The sequence below is a fragment of the Crocuta crocuta genome, unplaced genomic scaffold (assembly GCF_008692635.1).
Source record: "Crocuta crocuta isolate KB4526 unplaced genomic scaffold, BGI_CrCroc_1.0 scaffold352, whole genome shotgun sequence".
NCBI lineage: Eukaryota > Metazoa > Chordata > Mammalia > Carnivora > Hyaenidae > Crocuta > Crocuta crocuta.
The window spans coordinates 1844777-1865233 of record NW_027532169.1 but is presented as its reverse complement, the minus strand read 5'-3'; the positions used below and the strand labels follow the sequence as shown (position 1 = coordinate 1865233).

The window sequence follows — 20457 nt, the reverse complement described above, 5'->3', positions numbered from 1 at the left end:
GGCCCACCAGGAGCGCACGTTCATCGCGGTGAAGCCGGACGGCGTGCAGCGCGGCCTGGTGGGCGAGATCATCAAGCGCTTCGAGCAGAAGGGGTTCCGCCTCGTGGCCATGAAGCTCATGCAGGTAACGGGACGCGCCATCCCGGTGCTCCGGCTTCCGCTCCCCGCCGCCCGAGCCCAGCCCCGAGGCCCGCAGCCCCGGCGCCCTCCGCAAGGTTAGGCGGAGGTGACGTGACGCCCGCCCTGGCCCTGGCCCTGGCCCGCGGGGACTGCTCGTGCCTGGCCGGGGAGGGGGGGGGGCCCTCTCGCGGCAGTCCGGCTCAGGGCAGTGCGGGTCACTTCCAAGCTACTGGTGGGGGCACAGATCGGGACTTTAAGGGAGAAGTGTTGAAATGTTAACCAAGCCCATCTGGGAAGAGGAGAACGTTCTCAGTTAACATCTGGAAAGTTTACAAGGACACCGGGAGCGGACCTCTCTCTGGTGTATTTCCTTCAACGGCAGCCAGCGCTTAACCCTCTACCTGTAGATTTTCAAATCACCTGCTCCTTAGGGTTGTAACATCCCCAACGCCGTGGACATTATGATGGTGTCTTCATGATCGGAACAGTCTTTCTGCCCAAAGGGTGTCGGGGTTTGCGTAGGATTATTATTATTTTATATACGCACATTTACATACGCATGCGGGTTAGTATATGTAACTGGACGTTGGGAAAAGCTGCCCTGTGACTGGGAGCTTCTGGGGGCGGGATGGAGCCATGCCTGACCCTCTCCAGTTTACTTCCTGAGACAACCTTCTGTTCAACGCCAGGCCTCGGAGGAACACCTGAAGCAGCACTACATTGACCTGAAGGACCGCCCGTTCTTCCCGGGGCTGGTGAAGTACATGAATTCCGGGCCGGTCGTGGCCATGGCAAGTGCTTGTGGGGGAGCGACCGGGGCGCGGGGGACTGATACAGAACTGGGCTTGCACAGTGCCCTGTGTGTCTTCTTTTAAGCCATCTGCCCCAGCGACTCCAAATTCCTTGTTTTACAAACGGAGCCTGCTGGAGTCCGTCAACAGAGCCGCTAGGGGCTTGGGAGGCAAAAGCAAGGGGACAGCGTTCTCTGTAACCCGGGGCTACACGTGGAGCAGTGGGTTTGCTCCTGTGGCATTTGTCTCCAGTTGGGAAGGAAGAGAACAGAGGGTACAGTGAGGAAGCGCTGAAGTGGTTGAGAAAGCAGACCTGCTTCCTGTGCTCATGGCTCTTTTTGCCTGCTCCTCCCTGGAATGCACCTTCTGCTTTGATGCAGACCTTCACCGGGTCCTGCACTAACAGTCCGATGCTGTTGCAGTCTGGTCGCTTTTCTCTACCCTTCCATCACCGTCTCTTGTCCGCGTTTGTGGCTGCGGAAGGGCTTTCAGTCCTGCTGAGCTTCCTCCCTGTTGGGTAGGCGGTTTCTGGTCTCCTTGTCACGCGCCCGGGGCTGGAGCGCAGAGCACCTTGCACCGGCCCCCTGCTGTCTGCTGGGCCCGGCTGGTAGCCGTGGCACAGTGCCATCAGGCAGGGCTGTTTGTTCCGCAGGGTCCCAAAGGGCAGATCTGATGCAGTTCTTTGTCCCTCCTGTCCAGGTCTGGGAGGGACTGAATGTGGTAAAGACGGGGAGAATGATGCTTGGGGAGACCAACCCAGCAGATTCTAAGCCAGGCACCATCCGTGGGGACTTCTGCATTCAGGTTGGCAGGTGAGTCCCGAGGGGCGCCGATGACTTTCCCTCAACTCCACTTTAAAAGGGGGGAGGAGGGCGCCTGGGTGGCTCAGTCAGTTAAGCGTCCGACTTTGACTCAGGTCATGATCTCACGGCTCGTAGGTTCGAGCCCCGCATCAGGCTCTGTGCTAACAGCTCAGAGCCTGGAGCCTACTTTGGATTCTGTGTCTCCCTCTCTCTCTGACCCTCCCCTGCTCACGCTGTCTCTCTCTCAGAAATTAAAAAAAAAAAAAGGGGGGGGTACAAACCACTTGTGGCATATCCCAATTTTAGAAAGATTTGAACTTTAAAAATTAGGTGGGAATGACCACTGGATGAAAGCGCTCTTAAAGCGTTACTTCCCCCGGGGCTACTTCAGAGTTTAACTAAGACCTCTGGAAGGGAGCTGCGTGGTAGTTCAGGGGGACACAGCAGAAAGCAGAGTGTGGGGACAGCCTCTGCCCTGTACAGTGCTGTGTGTCATTTAACCCTTTGGTTCCCTCACTGTATAAAATCTGGGCAAAAGCCGTATGAGAGTTTTAAGATCCCAGTGGCGTAGAGGTTGAGCTTTGCAAACCAGTGTTGTAAGAAAATGCAACAGAAACGGCCCTCGATAATGAACGTGTCACATCTCGTCTGGTTATACCTGTTTTTCAAAGGGCGAGAAGGAGTGTTTTGTGGCACAGCAGTCTTGGGGTACAGAACACTCCTTTTGGAAGCGGGAGCCTAACAGCTGACCCACGGGATGCTTTTGGTCCAATACTTTTACAATTTTATAGTTACTTTGGAGAGGAGATGGCCTTGGGGGCGGCTTCCGGCCTCAGGTAGCAGTTTGGTGGAAAAGGTCTTTAGCAAGTGTCCTAAAATGCGGTAGCCAGTAACTGTTCTCTGTCTCAGGAACATCATTCATGGCAGCGACTCCGTAAAAAGTGCAGAGAAAGAAATCAGCCTGTGGTTTAAGCCTGAAGAACTGGTTGACTACAAGCCTTGCGCTTTTGACTGGATCTACGAATAAAAGGCGGACAGAGCGCCGGTCCCCTTTAGCGCCCCGTGATGCGTCCCCAGACCCCGCTCTTCATTCCACTGACTTGGAAGTCATAGAATCTATGGTTCTTTTCTAAAACGTCCTTACTAATAAAGCCCTTGGAAACTGGTGCCGCCTCCTGTGCTTACTCGGGGCCAAACCGGAAGAAGGGAGTTGGTCCCTTGGCTTTCGTAGCATCATCCAGAACTAAATGATCCCACTTGCTCTGGAAGGACGAGCTGACCCTCAGCATCTGGGCGCACTTGTGGGCTCTAGGAGGGAGAGGAGGCGGCCGGCGAGGATGGGTGTGGCACTGGTTGTGTGAATACGGAAACTAAACGGGAAATAATGAAAAGAAATATCCCAACTGCCTCAGAGGATGCAGGAATGCGTATTTCTGTACACAGGATTTGTTGAAACTCGAAAAGCGTGAAACGCAGACTAGTCGAGTCCAGAGTCACATCCTTGCTGACTGAAAATGGCGCATTATGTAGGAGGAAATGGAAGTCTAAAGACCCCTGTAAGGGGAGGACAGTCCCTGCAATGCAGGTGTCAGAGGAGGAACGTATGTAAGGCAGTTCCGCTAGCGCCTGGCCCCTAGCAGGTACACATGCTTCCTGCAGCCCTGCCGCACCTCTTACCCTTCGCTCAGGTGGCATATTTATCCTGCCTGTTTGCAGGGCTCCGAGCCACCAGTTAGGACATTCTTACTGCCTGCTTTTTAGGTTAATTTCGCTGGAATGGCCTGGTTGTGAGATAATGCCAAATAGCACCCGTCAGTATAAATGATCACTGTCACCTGGAGTCTGGCTTAAAAAGTGGAGGGCGCCTGGGTGGCTTAGTCAGTTGAGCGTCCGACTTCCGCTCAGGTCATGATCTCCCTGCTTGTGGGTTCGATCCCCGTGTCGGGCGCTGTGCTGACAGCTCAGAGCCTGGAGCCTGCTTCAGATTCTGTGTCTCCCTCCTCCTCTGCCCCTCCCCCACTCGCAGTCTATCTCAAAAATGAATAAACGTTAAAAAAATTAAAAATTGGAGGTTATAGAAATATGTGGGTTGGTAAACAGGTGTTTTCTGTCAGGCAACTGGTGAAAATTTTATAGACTACTTGCAGATAAAAGACTCAGTATTACTTTAAAAAAAATTTTTTTTAATTATTTTTGGGAGAGAGCATGAGCAGGGGAGAGGCAAAGAGAGAGGGAGACAGAATCTGAAGCAGTTTTCTGGCTCTGAGCCATCAGCACAGAGCCTGATGCGGGGCTTGAACTTGTAAACTGAGATCACGACCTGAGCTGACGCTGGACGCCTAACGGACTGAGCCACCCAGGCACCCCAGTATTACGTTTTTTAATGCATATTGCTAGACTGCAAGATCATGATAAAACGGTATTGACAGTTTCGTGCAAAAAATGTTTCAACAGTTAACAAGCATTAAAAAATACTTTTTAAACATTTATTATTAAGAAACAGAGAGACAGAGCATGAGCAGGGGAGGGTCAGAGAGAGAGGGAGACACAGAATCCGAAGCAGGTTCCAGGCTCTGAGCTGTCAGCATAGAGCCCGACGCGGGGCTTGAACCCACAAACTGCGAGATCATGACCTGAGCTGAAGTCGGACTCTTAACCGAGCCACCCAGGCGTCCCTAGAATGCATTACTTTTTACATAGTTATTTGCTTTTTGTCAATAGGCAAACCCCATTTTGGCCTGCTTGTGAGGCTTAGAATTAGAACAGGCCAAGAAGGGCTACGCCAGCCTCAGCAGCAGTCTAAGAGGAAGCCCTTTACTGTTCTCCCTGATCTCACAAGGCTGGACAAACACCACAGGGCTAACAAGTTACTTATTTCTGGGAAACACTTGTTACCCTTAAAGTATATGCTGGGCATAAAGCACACCAGAAAACTAGTTTCCCCAGAGGCTTCTATATATACATGTCAAAGCTCATGGGACTGTAAATGAGAGCCAAGCTGGGAATTCCAGTGGACTAGGCAACTATTCAAGCCATTTAAGGTAGAAAGCAGGGCAGAAATTGGTTCTATTTTCGTTTTTCTTGGAATGTGTTCTAGATTTCCAAAGCGTGATGAAATTAACCCCAGAATCCATTATCTTACATCCATAAAATTCTCTACAAACAGCCTTTTTAGTAAAAGTTGAGTAACTTACCAAAGAGTGAGGCTGTTGGTAAAGGAGGCTGTCCTGCATTCCCTCTTCCTGTAAACAACAAGAGCTAGCTGGGATAATTTATATACACCCTGTGAATTCGGATTGCTGTTGAGGCTCAGGGAGTTAAGAAAAAAAAAAAAAGCTCCCCAGCACGCACGATCTAAAGTGATGGGACCTCCCACTGGCGGTCACACTCCACTTTGCCCGAGCTATGGTTTTGCCATTTACCTTTCTGTGAAATCCTGGCTCAAATGTGGCCATGCCCACATATCCATCCACATTCTGCTCCTCCCTTGTCAGCTACCAGTAGATTCTTCCTCACTCACGGGCTTGCTTGCTTTCCCCCTCAGGCACAGGGCTGGGAGGGAGGACCACCCTGACTCAGAGACCGGTGATTGCTCACAGAAGGCACTCAGTACTTTGAATAAAAAAGGAAACCCTTCAAAGACTAAAGGGTATTAAAGAACTGCTCAGATACAACTCAAGTTTAACATTTTATTTTGTGTAAAAAAGGGCAAATTTAGTGAATTATTTTCATCTTGTACACAAAGTTATAATTTTAATGCTTTTCACATCCATGCTGAAAATTTGCAGTTTGGTAAAAATGAAAGGAACATAAGTTTCTCTGAAGGAATTTTTCACGCCATTATATACACTTCCTGAGAAAGTCTCAAACACTTTCTCAATGATCACAAGTTACCAAGAAAATAAAAGATTAAATTTGTACAGATATTGATCTATATATCAAATACATACAGAAATGATGTAAAAACCTTATGCAGTTTACTTTGACCTCTGTCCTCAAAAGATTTGCCCAGGGACAGATGCTTTTCTTTTGTATAAATGACTGTGGCTTTATTTAAAATATGAAAATCAAAGGAAGCAACCCAGTTTAATCACAGTATTTTTAAAATCCCTTCCCAATAGTAAAGGATCATTACCAAATATATAGCACCATAATACAAATATTGATGGGAGAGGGTATTCACATCACGCAAAATTAATATAATAAAAACAAACAAACACTGAAAACCCGTGTTAGTATCCGTAGAAGTTGATAACAGCTTTAGCTTTCCTCATACACAGCAAGGAAAAGGTTAAAGAGTTTAAACTACCAAAAATCCCCCAAATAATCCTAACAGGAAAAAAATGAAAGCAAATGCAAGGTCAGCAGTACATTTTGAACCGTAAAAGAGAATGGGGCCATTGGGCTGTAACGACTGGAGTTATGGCTAAGACACCCATCTCCTCTGCAAGGTCGCTTCCTGCTCATCCGCAGCAGGAGCGAGAGCCTGAAGGATGAGGGCGGCTTCCGACTGTGTTTAGACCGCAGGAGTCCTTGCCGACCTTTAACTGTTGGTCACGGGTCAGGACAGGAAACACTTCGTGAACACACGGGAAATTCGAAAGCACTCAGAGCCTGGTTTTGCTCTAAAGTTGGAAGCTTACGAGACCTGGCTACAGATGAGCATTGTTCGCCACTAATTACCAGGCTCCAAATCAAATCCCTCCTGGGCTCCTCAGGTCCCTGCAGAGCCCCAGGGCCCCAGGTACTGGCAAGAGCGCGTCCCGCAGCTGCCTCCTGTGCCCGTCACGTGTCACGGAACCAGAGCCTGAGAATGAAGATCGTGGGTAAGCCCTGCTCTGGAAGCCTTCCAGGCTTTAAGTTTATGGGAAGATTCTTTAAGTTAAAGATTTGGGAAGTGTGAGGATGTCACATTTACAGTAGGTCCCTCTCAGCAAGGTTGTTTAAGATAAATATCCAGTAATTTTAACAGCTGAATTCACATATATTTGACACGTGAGAATCAACTTGGCGTTGATATGATCTGCATTTATGCCCCTAAAGAGTCAGTATTAAGAAATGTTGACATGCGATTCCATACATTCTTACACTATAAAGTAACAAATTTTACTTCCAGTAGCAACTACAAAACCTTATGTTATTAACCCCTCTTGCATAGAATGAGGTAAACCTGTGCGTATTACCAATGCTATTTATTCCCAAAAGTAGAGCAATATTTTAGAAAATAAATTGCTGGTTTTTAATGTTCTATGCATTTTAAAATTCAAACAAAAACCTTACCTAAAATGGTCTCCTGGGGCTTTCCATTACCTTTTTTCTTTTTTTTTTAAAGCATTCCATAGGCTGAAGGACTTTAGAGGTTAATCATTTTGATTAATTTCTAATTAGCCCTACCTATATTCCAGAGGAGACGGCCAATGTTACCACTCTGAAGAGGCCAGGCTAAGACCCAGAAGCACTTCTAGAACAGATGCATTAATTCCTGAGAAGTTTAGTTTATGAACCTCACTGGTAAACGCTAGAGCTCTCTCATTCAGTCACAACTCAGAAAGTCAGAAAAATGCGGAGAGCAAACCTTTCACCAATTTACCCTTGTATCCTTGTTTTAAAGGAAGCCATGTGAATTTTAAAATAGGGAATGTGTGAAATGGTCCAAATCAGTTATTACTGTTAAAATTTTGAATACAATTAAAAGACAATTCATACTATATATATATATATTTATATTTATATATATGGAATTTTAAGAAAATTAAATTCTCTTTCAAATTAGTTTTCTAACAAATCCAGGATAGTTAAAAGCAGAGCTGGAATGATTTTGAAATCTAAACAGATTTTTGGCTTTAAACAACTCTGAATTTGATTCTACTGGTAATACAGAAGAACGTCTGTTTTGGGGTGTGGTCACACCAAGTATCGTCTAACGGAGGGAGGGAAACGGTAGAGGCCTGACCGGCCTGACCGGAACCCCTCTTGTGGGGCATCTGCGGTAAGGAAAACAACCCCTCAACATGTAGACTGAGATCCTGTGTATCTTCTTAACCATTCCAGTTTAACACTTTAGTGTTAGGATAATTTTAATTTTTTTTCTTAATTAAAAGAGAACATATAAAAGTATCCAGAGTTCTTCCAGTTTCATATAGAACTCCAAATAAATTTTCACAGGATGAAAAACATTTCTGTACAAACATTTAAAATGGGCTGCAATAAAATGCCAACAAGCAGAATTAATTACCCCTTCCATGATCCTATGTGGTGATGAACCCTCCATGAGAGGGGGGGTTCAGTTGCATATTTCTGCAGCAAAGGAAGCTGGAGATGTGACTGGCCTAACTTCTAAAATCCCAAAATCTCCCAACAGGTACCAAAAAGGTTCATTTGTAATGACAGTTCATTTGCATTTACAACTATATCCTTCTTTTAAATCATTTCCTTCAATCCTGCTACCTAAACTTTAATCTTACCAAAAAGTTAGAATTTCAGTTGTTAACAATGCACATAAATCCAAACTTGGAAAATATTACAAAATTCTTCCAAAAGCTTCAAATACAACACAAAAATTGTCCATCTTTATAAATTGAAAAATTTCCCCCCACGACTAAAATAGTTTCCCCACCCACCTGAAAAATCTGGAACTGAAATTTTCTGTGTTTAGCAAAACGTCCCAGTGGAATAGNNNNCCCCTCCCCCCAGCCCCCGGGTCCTGAGCCGCCTCAGGGCTCCTGTTTGATGTAGAAGCTGGCAGAGCCATTGCTCTCCTGATCGGACGCTCCTTGGAGGAAATTATAATCCTCTCCATCTATCAACTCCTCCTTCAGCTGCAATGTAGTCACTGCATGAGAGAGAGAAATGCAGGGGATGTGATTAAGCCTTTCTGGAATATTCAGATTGCTTTCAGTCTTCAGGTTCCACCAGCGTTACAGTTAATAAGACTTCTTCATGTCTTCCATAAACTCTTAAAATTAACCCCCACAAGTATGAACACTTAATTCACCTTAATTCTCAAAATCTATTGGCAGTTAAGGAGGGTTCCAGAAAGGAACAATATCGTAATCTAGACATTGCACAATGGACCTCTTCCAATGAAGTGGTCAAGGTAATCGTGATCACTGATTTGACGAGAATAATTCCAGTTTTTCTTATTAAGTAAGTATTCACTTTTATGTCAATGTCTAAACAACAATGACATAGTTCTTACACAGTTCTTAACTCCAATATTTAAAATAAGTCCCAATGCAATAAATATGATTTCAATATAATCTTATCATCTCCAAGGAGTACTTCATTACGAAGACTCCCTGTAGAAAAAAGATATAAACTTGATAATAGTAAAATAGTATTATAAATAATATATTGTATTATCTATCATAGACATGTATTATGTATATACATAATTTACATATTTATAAAAATAGTAACTCTGATATTGATTAAGGTAAAATAAAACTTTACTCACACCAGCAATGTGAAAATCACTGTTGCACAATGGCTAACAACGCCAAAGGCATCACCTAACAGCAGTACTGCCTGAGTCCTTAGCGGAGAACCTGAAGACTTTCTTTTTTTTAAAGTAGGCTCCACACCTAACGTGGGACTTGAAAACATGACCCTGAGACTGAGTTGCACGCTTTACCGACTGGGCCAGCCAGGTGCCCCTGAGGACTTCCTTTTTACTGAAAACAAACCAATGATCTAGGCAGTCCTCAATTCCTAAACCGGTCAGGTTCCGGTGAGTCTTTATTTCTGTGGACAACTGTTTTCCAATTTCTAGTATTTTCAGTGGGGTTTAGATTTTTTTTTTTAATGTTTTATTTATTTCTGAAAGAGAGAGACAGCGTGAACAGGGGAGGGTCAGAGTGAGAGGGAGACACAGAGTCCAAAGCAGGCTCCAGGCTCTGAGCTGTCAGCACAGAGCCCGGCGTGGGGCTCAAACCCACGAACTGTGAGATCATGACCTGAGCCGAAGTCGGACGCTTAACCAACTGAGCCACCCAGGCGCCCCCAGTGGGGTTTAGATTTCTTGACAGCCACGGAAGTCATGCTAGGCAGAATTCTTAGGGACAGAAAGGCTCTTTCTAATGCATGGCCAAAGATGAAGAAAAAGGACATTTTTTTCTTTGCTGGGCCCAGCAATGGTCTTGGGCAAAAACCTTAGACGGTTTAATACTGAAATTTTCCTCTTTTAAAAAAAAAAAACCCCTCTTAAGTTACTGTCCCTCAAAACAATGATCCAGTAACTTCAGATTGCTCTGAATCCTTTCCTGGAGGTTCAGGGCCTACCGTTACTTCCTACAGAACTCCCCTTCAAAAAACTACTTTCCTACTTTTTAAATAAAAATGGTCTCAGCTAGGTGCTAAAAACTAGTCTTAGTAACCACCAACCTCCCAGAAATGTGTTCAGGTTTCTGAAAAAATTATTGTTTAACCCAAACTGGGCTGCTCAAGTTCCCAACGATGGGAAGAAGGGTGGTCCTGCATGCTAACACTGACTGGGGTCAACCCACGGTGAGCAGCGCTCACTTTCTGCTCCAATTTCTTCCGCACACAGATGTGTTCAATCAGAGGTCACAAACTGTGTCCTTCCCACTCCCTCGTCCCATGGCTCTTTTAAATTTGACCGAGTATTTTCAAACAAGAGACTTCCCGTTAAGGCCCAGGAAAGCAGGGACACTTGGCCACAGACGGCCAGCATTCTCCAGGGGCTGTGGCCGGGGGAACTGACAGGCAGCCCGAGCCTCCCTGGGCCGCGGTGCCTGCCACAAACACATTTGAGCAATGTGACTCCCTCTCGTGCTGGCTGTGCTCCTCCCTGAGGTAACCTGTCTGCTCCCTGCAGGCACTGGCTTCAAACCAAAGGTGCAAGTTTTTGTTTCTTCCATTAGAGATCTTTTCATTACAATCGGAACATGATGGTGTGCACATATATGGAACGTAAACTGGGAACAGCTTATACAGAAAAAAAGTCAATTTATGAGAAGAATTAGGACTCAAAGAATAGTTAATAGTAAGCCAACCAAGCTCTCCTGAATCACTAACTAGGCAGTGTCACCATGTGGAATGACATTAAAGTGGTTACACTTTTAAAGTCAAATAGTGCAGTCACAGACAAAGACTTTCCATCCTGATCTTAGTTAGAAAAGATTAGTTTCAAAAATAGTGGTCTTTGGGGTGCCTGGCTGGCTCGGTTGGTACGGCATGTGACTCCTGATCTGGGGGTTATAAGTTCGAGTCCCACACACTGGGTGTAGACATTACTTACAAATAAAATCTAAAAAAAAAAAGTGGTATTTGATATCTGAATAATTTAAAGAATCATCTTTGAGAGAGGTCAATTTACTTCTTTTTACTTTGGTATTTGTTTTAGTAATGGTGTTAAAAAATTTAATAGCCCAAAGACAGAAAAGCGAATACGCTAAGCCTATAACAACAGCAAAACAAACACCAATCAAACTGTTCGGAAAAATCAAAGTCACAAGACTGTGTAGGTCTTTTACTTAATATAATTAACAATGCTTTTATGGAGAGTTATCAATATAACAGTTAATCTTCATATCTAACCAATACACATTTACTGTTAAGGACCTTTTAACAATACCATGAAGATAAACACATGGAAAAGAAAAAAAATCCCACGTTTCATTAAAGGTGCAGTACCCACAATAAAAGGTTGGCTACAACAGGATCTTGTTCTAGGATGATCACATGACTCAATGGATGAGAAAAGAGCTCCTGTGCTTCAGACCAAATGTTCCATTCAAACAAGATGTTTGTTTCTGAAATGTGGCAAAGGGAAGCTGAGATTCTAAAGCACATCCTGAAACTATTTGCATTTACTATAAACAACGAATTTCTGGATTATGCTTCCACTCATGTTAAAATATGGAAACAATGTGCTTAAAAAAAAGTAACTCAAGAGAAAGGTGAAACGCTCACTCAGATGTGGAATGCTTTATGCTTTAATGCAGTCTGAAGGGTTTCATGGAACCTAAAATAACGCCGGTCTGGTATCTTCACACTAATCATTTCTCCTTTCCAGGCCTTATTCTCAATGAGTGATGGATGAAATAAAATAGATCCTGTGGCTCAATGCGGCACTTCCTATGCAAGTACATTTTCTTAGCTCCGTTTCTAAAAGGAAGTCACTTTGCTGACTCTCATCACTAACATTTCAGATGAACTAATGGAAATCATATTTTCCTAGCGAGAAGTCCAGAAGTAATAAATGCTGAGTAGCTAATCAAACCGTAGCTTTCAGGTAGTTCAGATAGCAATGTAGTACCACACAGTTTCACAGAAGTGAAATCACACCAAGTCCCCCACGATGTGACCCCAGCTTGGAAGACACTACAGACACTGGTGGAAAAAGGAAGTCACTTCAGAGATGCTGTGGTTTCCATCTCATGCTTCTACTCTTAAGTTCTTGGGTTCTGCCAATCCTAGGAGTTAGGTTCTGTTTTACACGAATCAGTGACTTCTTACAAAAATCAGTAACTTCTGACAAAACACGACACGCACTTTTCAAATTAGTCTAATACTTACAATCCAGTAAAAATTCCAATAAATCCAATAAAACCCAATAAAAATCCAAACATATTCAGAGCTCACAATATCTACAGGTAACTGCTTAAGTTAAAGAAGACCACATAGTAAATAACAAGTACAAAAACAAAAGAGACAAACAAGAAAAAAAACTGAAATGCTCTTTAGATAGACTTTGAACATTTTTCCATTAAGGAGCAGATAAACTGAGATTTATACAAAAGAGAGTAATTTCCTCTAGAAATAAGGATATTACTAGAGCGATCTTCAGGGAGACAGACTAGGAAGAATGAAGAGGACCTAATACACTGGAAAGGAGACTAAAGCTAAAGAACGTATCTTAAAATGGCACCCCCACCCTCCCCCCAAAACTGCAAGCCCCCCAAAACTTCAGGTATAAAGATATTAGCAAACAGAGAAGGAAGAAGAAAACAGAGCTAGGTATTAACACCCATTAGGGTTTTCAACATAGGAAAGGCATTTTAAATACAGATTAAACAAAACAACCGAATGTAAAAGCAACAGTTAGGATACGGGACACACGCCAAGGCCAAGACAACTCTGGCTTCCAAGTGGTCTCCTCTGCACTCGTGTCTCAAGTTCATCACATGCAAGTGAAACCTTTCTAATATTTTATAGTGATACGTTTCTTCTTAGCAATTATAAAAGGTAAAACATTTTGCATTCCTTACAAGCTAGTAGCTCGGCCAAACCAATTACATTCAAATTAAATGTCACCTACTTAATCACTGTAAGTACATAAATGTGAAAGAATGGGAATAAATTTTACTCAAGCTCAACACCAATATTACAGAAGACTGTATTTCCAAGTCTGTGTTATTCAACTAAGACTGTGGTAAATGTGACCACCAGAACCCAAATTCCACGGGAACGCAAAGCCTCATCTTTGGGTCTGATTAATCAGACTGATCCCTAATGGTGTGCTTCTCCCTCAGGTCAAGCTACATGGAATTCTGCAATGGAAAATATTCAACCATTTTAATGAAACCACGAAACAGGACACGTTGCCTCTCAATTCCATCAAGTGAAGTGATGAGCTCTCCCCTAATCTGAAGCTCAGAAGTGGTTTACAGTAACATAAAAACCCCTCCCTGATGACTTGACTTGGTGAAGTGACTGCCAAGGACCAGTGAAGATGAAGGTTTTAGTTGAAAGAAAAATAAAAATTTAATGAGTCCGCACCTGTCGCGCCAGACCACACATTGTCCCCCACCGCCCTGCCCGGCTTTCACCCCCTGCAGTACCAGAGGTGCTGGCGGGACTATTACCTGTGCTGAGGCTGGGAGTGAACTCTCGGCTAGTGCTGGGAGGCGGGAAGGCCTCCGGGGCTGTCTGTGCTGCAGGAGGAGTCAACTCTTCGTCACCAGAGAGGCCCCTCCGCACCCCGCCTGTCATGGGCAGGCTCGACAGACTGACAGGCTTCTTCCCAACTGGCATCTTCCTCTCTAAATATCAAGTCAGACTAAAGTAAGCTTTTACTTACATGCGTGGTAAGAAAAGTGCAATATAACTAGGAAAGATTATGTTGCATAGGATACTCTGAAAAGAGAACCAACTATGCAAGGTCTGTGTTTCTGAAAACACAGCGTGTGAGTGTGTGTACACGTGGGTGTGTAGGCTGGGGGTGTTTGGGGGGGAGGTTATTTCTGGTCTCTGAGAGCCTGGCAATCCTGGTTCCTGACTCTATTTAAAAAAAAAAAAATTAAATATATTTATATATATATTAAAAANAAGCAGGCTCCAGGCTCTGAGCTGTCAGCACAGAGCCTGACACGGAGCTCGAACCCATGAACCGTGAGATCATGACCTGAGCCAATGTCAGACGCTTCACTGACTGGGCTGCCCAGGTGTCCCTCTGGTTCCTGATTCTTAAATCAATTTAAAATATAAAGCAAAGCAGGGTGCCAGGCTGGTTGTTAATGGAGCATGTGACTCTTGATCTCATGGTCATGAGTTTGAGTCCCATGTTGAGTGTAGAGATTACTTAAGAATAAAATATTAAAAAATATATATATATAATAAAACAAAACGAACTGCAGAGAACATTTCATGTGGAGAACAACTGGCTAACGTCCTTCAAGAAAATTTTAGCTTGGGGGGGTTGAAAATCCAATAGAAGAGACAGAAGGCTTTAAAACCCTACTGCAGGGCAGCATTTCACTGCACACACAAGGCCAAACACTGGCTTTCAGGGAGAATCAAACGGTTGAATAAATGTATCCGGGTGGCAGGATTTTATTGATAGGAAATGTGCTCCCCTACCGTTTGGTTTATAGTGTAGTCTTTTAGAAGACACTTGTAATTCTTACTCTGAAAAGCACTTCTAAAATACCAAGCTTGTTGCCTACAAGTACTTAAGCAATCTAGTATCTTCTGAAACACTCTTTTTGGTTATAGTTTCCCAAGCAAACATAAGCCTTCAAAGACTTATACAATGCTTTTGCCCAGCAAAAAAGGTACTCTAAACTGCAAATGGTGAACCACCAACATATCGCATTAGTCAGGTTGAAAGCTAAAAGACACTTACATATCTCTGGGACTGTAAGTTATACCGGTTTTCCTCCAGAGTATACAAATGACTCAGGCAAGAGCAATCAGAACTTTGGCTTCACAAAATCAGGACTAGAAGATAAATCTAAGTCACATGGTACTTCCTATGTAAAATGGTCTGGTAACTGAGCTAGGAGTAACAGCGAGTACATATTGAACTCACAACTGCCAAACCAAAATCACATGCAGCAATAGTTTAGACTTTTCCTCATGTACAACACACTCGGAGGTCAAAATGCAAGGAGGATCTCTAACTCTCTCCTACCTGTAAAAGCCCTTGAAGATGGTTCAGAAATCAGTGCTGGGTTTCCTGCTCTAGAATTACAAACATTGGAAAAACTAAGGCTTTTCGGAATGGGCAGATCACATGCCTACAATGGTCTATGTGATCCTCTTGGCAGAACATGACTCTTATTTTCCAAAAGCACTAGTTTAACAGCTGTCCCACTAGAGCACGAACACAGACCATTACAAAACAAGCTAGAACAGGGAAGCCAACCATCTATTTCTGTTAAAAACAAACACATAAGCAGACAAGCCCACCAAACAAAACACAACACTACCAAAGAGCACGCTGATGGAGGAATTTCGGCCCAAAAAGACCAAGGAGCGAGCAGATGAAACCACAGAGCCACAGAGAACCTGCAGGCGAACTTAAAAACAAGAGAGTCTGTGGCCAATCTGCTAACGATATTGCAGATGCAATGGACGCATTAGGTTCATGGATCCAAAGTCTTCCTTACTGAGGCAAGTAAAGTTTTGTGGGAAAAATTTCTAGTCACCTATCTGGTGAACAATATAAAAAAAATAAAAGGAGCAGAGAGTACCCTCACAATGAAGACTGCTGCTTCTTCATTCACATGGCACTAGAATTCCTTATCCTCAATTCCAAAATCCAGTTTCTCTGTAAAACTCTGGCAACAAAACCAGATCTCACTTGGTGATGCTATTTATAATCTTTATTTGGCTCACTTACTGTAAACATTTACGTATGTTTTGTCTCAGAAAATGTGCCAGAGTCTGCAAGCGATGTTACATAATATATGCTTTACACACTAGACTTCTTTTCTAAAATCTGAAAAACTCTTGAATTCCAAAACACATCTGGTCCCAAGGGTTTCTAATAAGGGGCTGTAGTGGATTTATAGTCCTTTCCCTTCATAGGTCCAAAGGACAATTTAAAGGCATTAGAGATAATGTCATAATATTAAGAGCTATTACAATGTTACGGTTAAGGAGCATGTTATATATTTACAGCTAAATTCATTTTTCCAGTTAGCCCAGAAATGTGGTACTATTAAATGTCACTATAAACTGGCATATTGATTTCACTTCATTACTTTCTTACTTCTTCCCATGGCCAGTTAATCCAAAAGAATTAAACCCCATACACTGGAAACAAACTTGCAAGAGTCACAGTGAGGGAGGCATGTAAATTATGTACCCAATGCTCAGAAATCAGCCCTAAAAATGTCATATAGCCACGGAGTAATAAATGTTAATTCAACACCTTGGAAAGAAAATTCTGGAATCTCAGTCTTGTCCAATAGAAAGGGAGAAGACAGGCCAAAGCAGCCTGTGCTATCCAACCTCACGGAAAGCTTAGGGGGCACACGTGCTGTGCTTAGTCCACTGACAAAGGTGCCATGGGAATTCTTCCTCATCATTTCCATGTACACAGGGATCGCTTCGATCTGCCTGTCTGGTGATGCTCTCTAAAGTTCTTTCAGGTGAATATCGAACATGGCAAGCAGCTAGTGGGCAAAACAACTCTGGGCAAATGTGACATCTCTACCTCTAATACAAAAGAGAGGGCGAGAGAAAGGCCTGGAGTTGAGTCTGGCTTGGTTTTCATGCCGGGAGGACGCGAGAGTGCCCGGCGGCGGCTGGGGGCGGTTTGTAGGCCCCAGTGAGAAAGAACTTATACACAAATGACGATCATCAGAAAGTAAGGGTCTATTCGGTTCCTCATGCTGCTTCAGCCTCTTGGTTGTTAATGAGACAGATTAACACTTATTTGGACAGATGGCAAGTCAGCTTGAAAAATCTGTTTCAGTTTTAATCCTAAAATGTACTTTTCACTTTTAAAAAATATCTTTAAATAAAAATAATCTTATCTCCATGACAAGTTTCATGAAGAGAAAAACTTGTGGTTTCCTATGGTGGGGGGGACAAAGATTTCAAAAGAATCAAATAGAGCTATCAATATAATTTTGGCTATTAATGCCTATAATCATTCACCATAAGGTAAAATATAGAAAGCACACTTTAAAAAAATATTCCTAAGCCTGACTTTGTTAGACATCAACTTGAATTTTGTGTAAGTCTCAATATAGAAACAGAGTTTTGGTTCATGAACAAGGATAGATTTCCTAGCCTCCAAGTCTGTTGCAAGCAGCAAGCATTTTTTTTTTTAAAGTTCAAAAAAAAGGGATAATTTTCAGTAGGTTTGCATATTATTTTGAGAACTACTTGTACTCTCTTCTTTACCATGTAGGTTTTAAAATATTATGGTAATCATGTTTCCTGTCAGTTAAAATGTGTTTCTTATTACTGAAAAGGTTTGCCTTTTATGGCATACTGCACCTTTAAGCATAATACATAATGCACAGTCATTGGCTCTCACATGGGATATTCGCTTCTGTGCAAGAAAACCATGACCCCAACTGGTTAACAACTTAGAAAATGTATATAAACACCATGTGGTGACCCACTTTTCTTATGTCCTTTGTATTGCTGGGACTTAGCCTTTTTCTTCTGTTTTGATGAACCTGATTGGCTTTCTCTTGACGCTGAAAAACAGAAGGGAAAATTGGTGCCAGATAAGCACTGCAGGCACACAGCTCTAGATACAACTTGGATGAATTATCTTTACCAAGGCCATTATGCTTATCAAAGTACATGATGCTTTGAAAAGAAGGGTGCTTGCTCCTGGAAAACTCACCATACCACAGACTCCACTACTTCCTTATTAATAGGCACTTATACACCGATACATCTTATAGCTTATACTATATATAAGTATAGTTTATACTCGCAAACTCATTAGAACAAGTCTGATTTGGCGGGTGCCCTCATGGTCGTGCTTCTACAGCCATCATGTAAGTGACAACTGAGCTCACACTGCCATGGTGCTCATGGTCGCATTCTGGGATGTTGCTGGGGAGTCTTAGGATCTTACCTGGCAACCAATCAGACAAAGGAATATTCTTGTCCTGTGAGCTCACAAGGTGATCTATGTGAAACGGTCCTCTGAAGAACTGCTGATTTTTACAAAAGGACACCTTTTCTGTAAACCAACTTACACTGTGACGCTGGAGGCTGTAGCTGATATCCAGTTAGTTGGCACCACCCTACAGGATAGAGGTCAGGGGACTCACAGTCTACCCACTGATCATACTCCTCTTCCCATCCATCAAAATGTATCCTCAAGAGACGATGAATAATTCGAGTGACCGTGGCTACACATATTAACCGTGGCTCCATGAGATCTACTGCTTCTAATTTCATTCCTACACGAAATCCGTGATTTGGGACATCCTGATACAGAGAAGCAAAACATGAACACTGGTGAGAAGAAGTATGCACAAGTCCACTATCAGTAAGAAAAAAAAAAAGAAGCGATGGATCCAAATAACCTAATTTAAACCAAAAAAAAAAAAAAAGGCAAATAATTCTTTGATTATGAAAGCATATGAAGGTGAAGTTATTTCAGAACTAATTAGGAAATATATTTATTTCTGTTTTACTCAGTTTGAAAATGAAGCCAAGTGTGAAAACAAGCTTCATTTCCTAGGTAAAGAAAATAGATTGTTTTGCTTATACTAATCTCCATTAAGAAGTTCTAATATAAAGCAAACACATTTTGATCAACAATGATCTGCATTTGTGAGGCATCAAAAAAATTCCACATAATTATGCCATTATTTAAATTTACCTTATTAAATAGTTTTACTGGTGCTGCAATGGAGCCAGTTTCCCTGAGGTAGTCAAACCATTTAAAAGGAAGTTTTGTGTAACCTGAAAAAACACACCTGATTTAACTGGCAGTTCATTTAAAATTAGCATAATATTAAAATGTAGATATAAAAAGTTTACTCAGTACACACTAAAATCTCGGATTTTTGGTTATATAATAAACTTTTAACTCTTACACTCACACTGTTTAATGCAATGATTCCTCCATTTTATAAGGATTTCTTCTGTTTCTAGACAGACACAGGTGCACCTACTTACCTAATGCAAGAGTGTCTCTCTCCAGTCTACCAGAAGAATTACAGACTTTTGCTTTTACAATCCTAGGCTTAGGACAGTCTAGCATTTCATACTTCACAGTGGTATTTTCCTTTCCTTGCCAGAAAGAAAGGTGGCTGGGCAAATACTAGTTTATAGGCCTCTGTTTTTAGTTTTCCCCCCTTCTTTTCTTAGGAGAAAAGCCCAAGGCTCAGATATTGAAATTAGGAAAGTCACTGGTTAAGTTGTGAGAGCTATTTCAGGGTATGCCTTAAAAACAAAAAACAAAAAAACCCCACACCCCCACATGATACTCTAAAGATGGAAACTTGCTTTCCCTCAAAGGCTTTTTAGCCTGTATCTATTTTTAAAAAATGTTTATGTATGCCATAACCTACATCACCATCTCAACAGGGCTTGAGAACCAATTCATATTACAAAATGTACAGATGCACAAGGAAAATTCTATACTAATATAATTCATCAAAGGTAGCTACAATATAATGCTGCATGTTCGTAAAGCACCTCACAGCTCGTCACGTGTGTATATGTTTATATATAGGAACACATGTAACATGTCCACACAGCAAGAAACCCAGGGCTGCGTTAAATGATGTAAATAGATGCCACGTAAAAAGGCGGCAAGGATGGAGACCCAGTGTACATATTAGGACGAAATACCTCTAGGTGGAGTAAGTTCAATCATGTTAATTTCACAGAAACCAACAGGGAAAATAGAAGGGGAGGTTGCATGATAACAGAACCAGTCAGATCCGTCTGCTGCTTCTGAGCCATCGATCCCAATCATCAGGAATCCATCGGCCAGCACCTTTTAAATGAAGAAAATTCCAAGTATTTGAAATTAGACATCTCTATTATAAAAGCGATCCTTTAAATTAAGTGACATTCTACAAGAAACGAAAATCTATTCCACAGAAGTCTCTATGTTAGCAGCTGGCACATAAGAACCTGTGTGGACTGCAGTGTGCACCAGCCGCAGAAGCAGGGTTACACACAGCGATCTCAGAGATGTAGGAAAAGCAGTGCCTTTGCTGATGGCTAAGGTGCCGGGGCTCCTCTCCGATTTAACTGTCTAGTCTCGACGAGGCTCTGCGTCCCACTCAGTAACTACTCCTTTCCTTCTGATTCAGCACACACAGGAGTTTTTCCAAACCTTTTCCACCTTCGTCGAGCTTCCACTTTCCCTCTCTTATGCTGCAGATACCAATACTCCCGTATGACAGAAACGAAGGCCACTCTGTGCAAGGGTCCCCATATTCCTTCTTTTGCACCCCTGTTTGTTGTAAGAGGCACTACCCCACCCCCAAAATAACTTTTCCATCTTGTACTATTACCGCTGGTACTTTGCTCCAAAAACACTATCTTGTATAATTTAACGT

General features: G+C 42.7%; 2 protein-coding genes across 7 annotated transcripts in view; one reads left to right on the top strand and one right to left on the bottom strand.

Moving 5' to 3' along the window:
- Window positions 1–4: 4 nt before the first annotated feature.
- Window positions 5–2880, top strand: LOC144242092 (nucleoside diphosphate kinase B; the record flags this gene model as incomplete). The annotated part of the gene is made up of 4 exons (XM_077776854.1): window positions 5–124; window positions 810–911; window positions 1611–1723; window positions 2624–2880. Coding segments are annotated over 4 exons (453 nt in total), but the record flags the coding sequence as incomplete, so codon positions are not given.
- Window positions 2881–8415: 5535 nt separating this feature from the next.
- MBTD1 (mbt domain containing 1) overlaps window positions 8416–20457 on the bottom strand; it is a 66908-nt gene continuing 54866 nt past the window's right edge. For 3 of the 6 annotated variants that reach the window (XM_077776906.1, XM_077776902.1, XM_077776903.1), the window contains 5 exons: window positions 19739–19886; window positions 18762–18844; window positions 18130–18364; window positions 17539–17616; window positions 8416–8546 (listed from right to left, as the gene is read on the bottom strand). In XM_077776906.1, the coding sequence (XP_077633032.1) occupies window positions 8428–8546; window positions 17539–17616; window positions 18130–18364; window positions 18762–18844; window positions 19739–19886 (663 nt within the window). In that variant the 3' untranslated portion in view covers window positions 8416–8427. Of the gene's footprint in view, window positions 8547–13542; window positions 13720–17538; window positions 17617–18129; window positions 18365–18761; window positions 18845–19738; window positions 19887–20457 lie in introns of all 6 variants that reach the window. The other 3 variants (XM_077776905.1, XM_077776901.1, XM_077776904.1) reach the window with 2 other exon arrangements.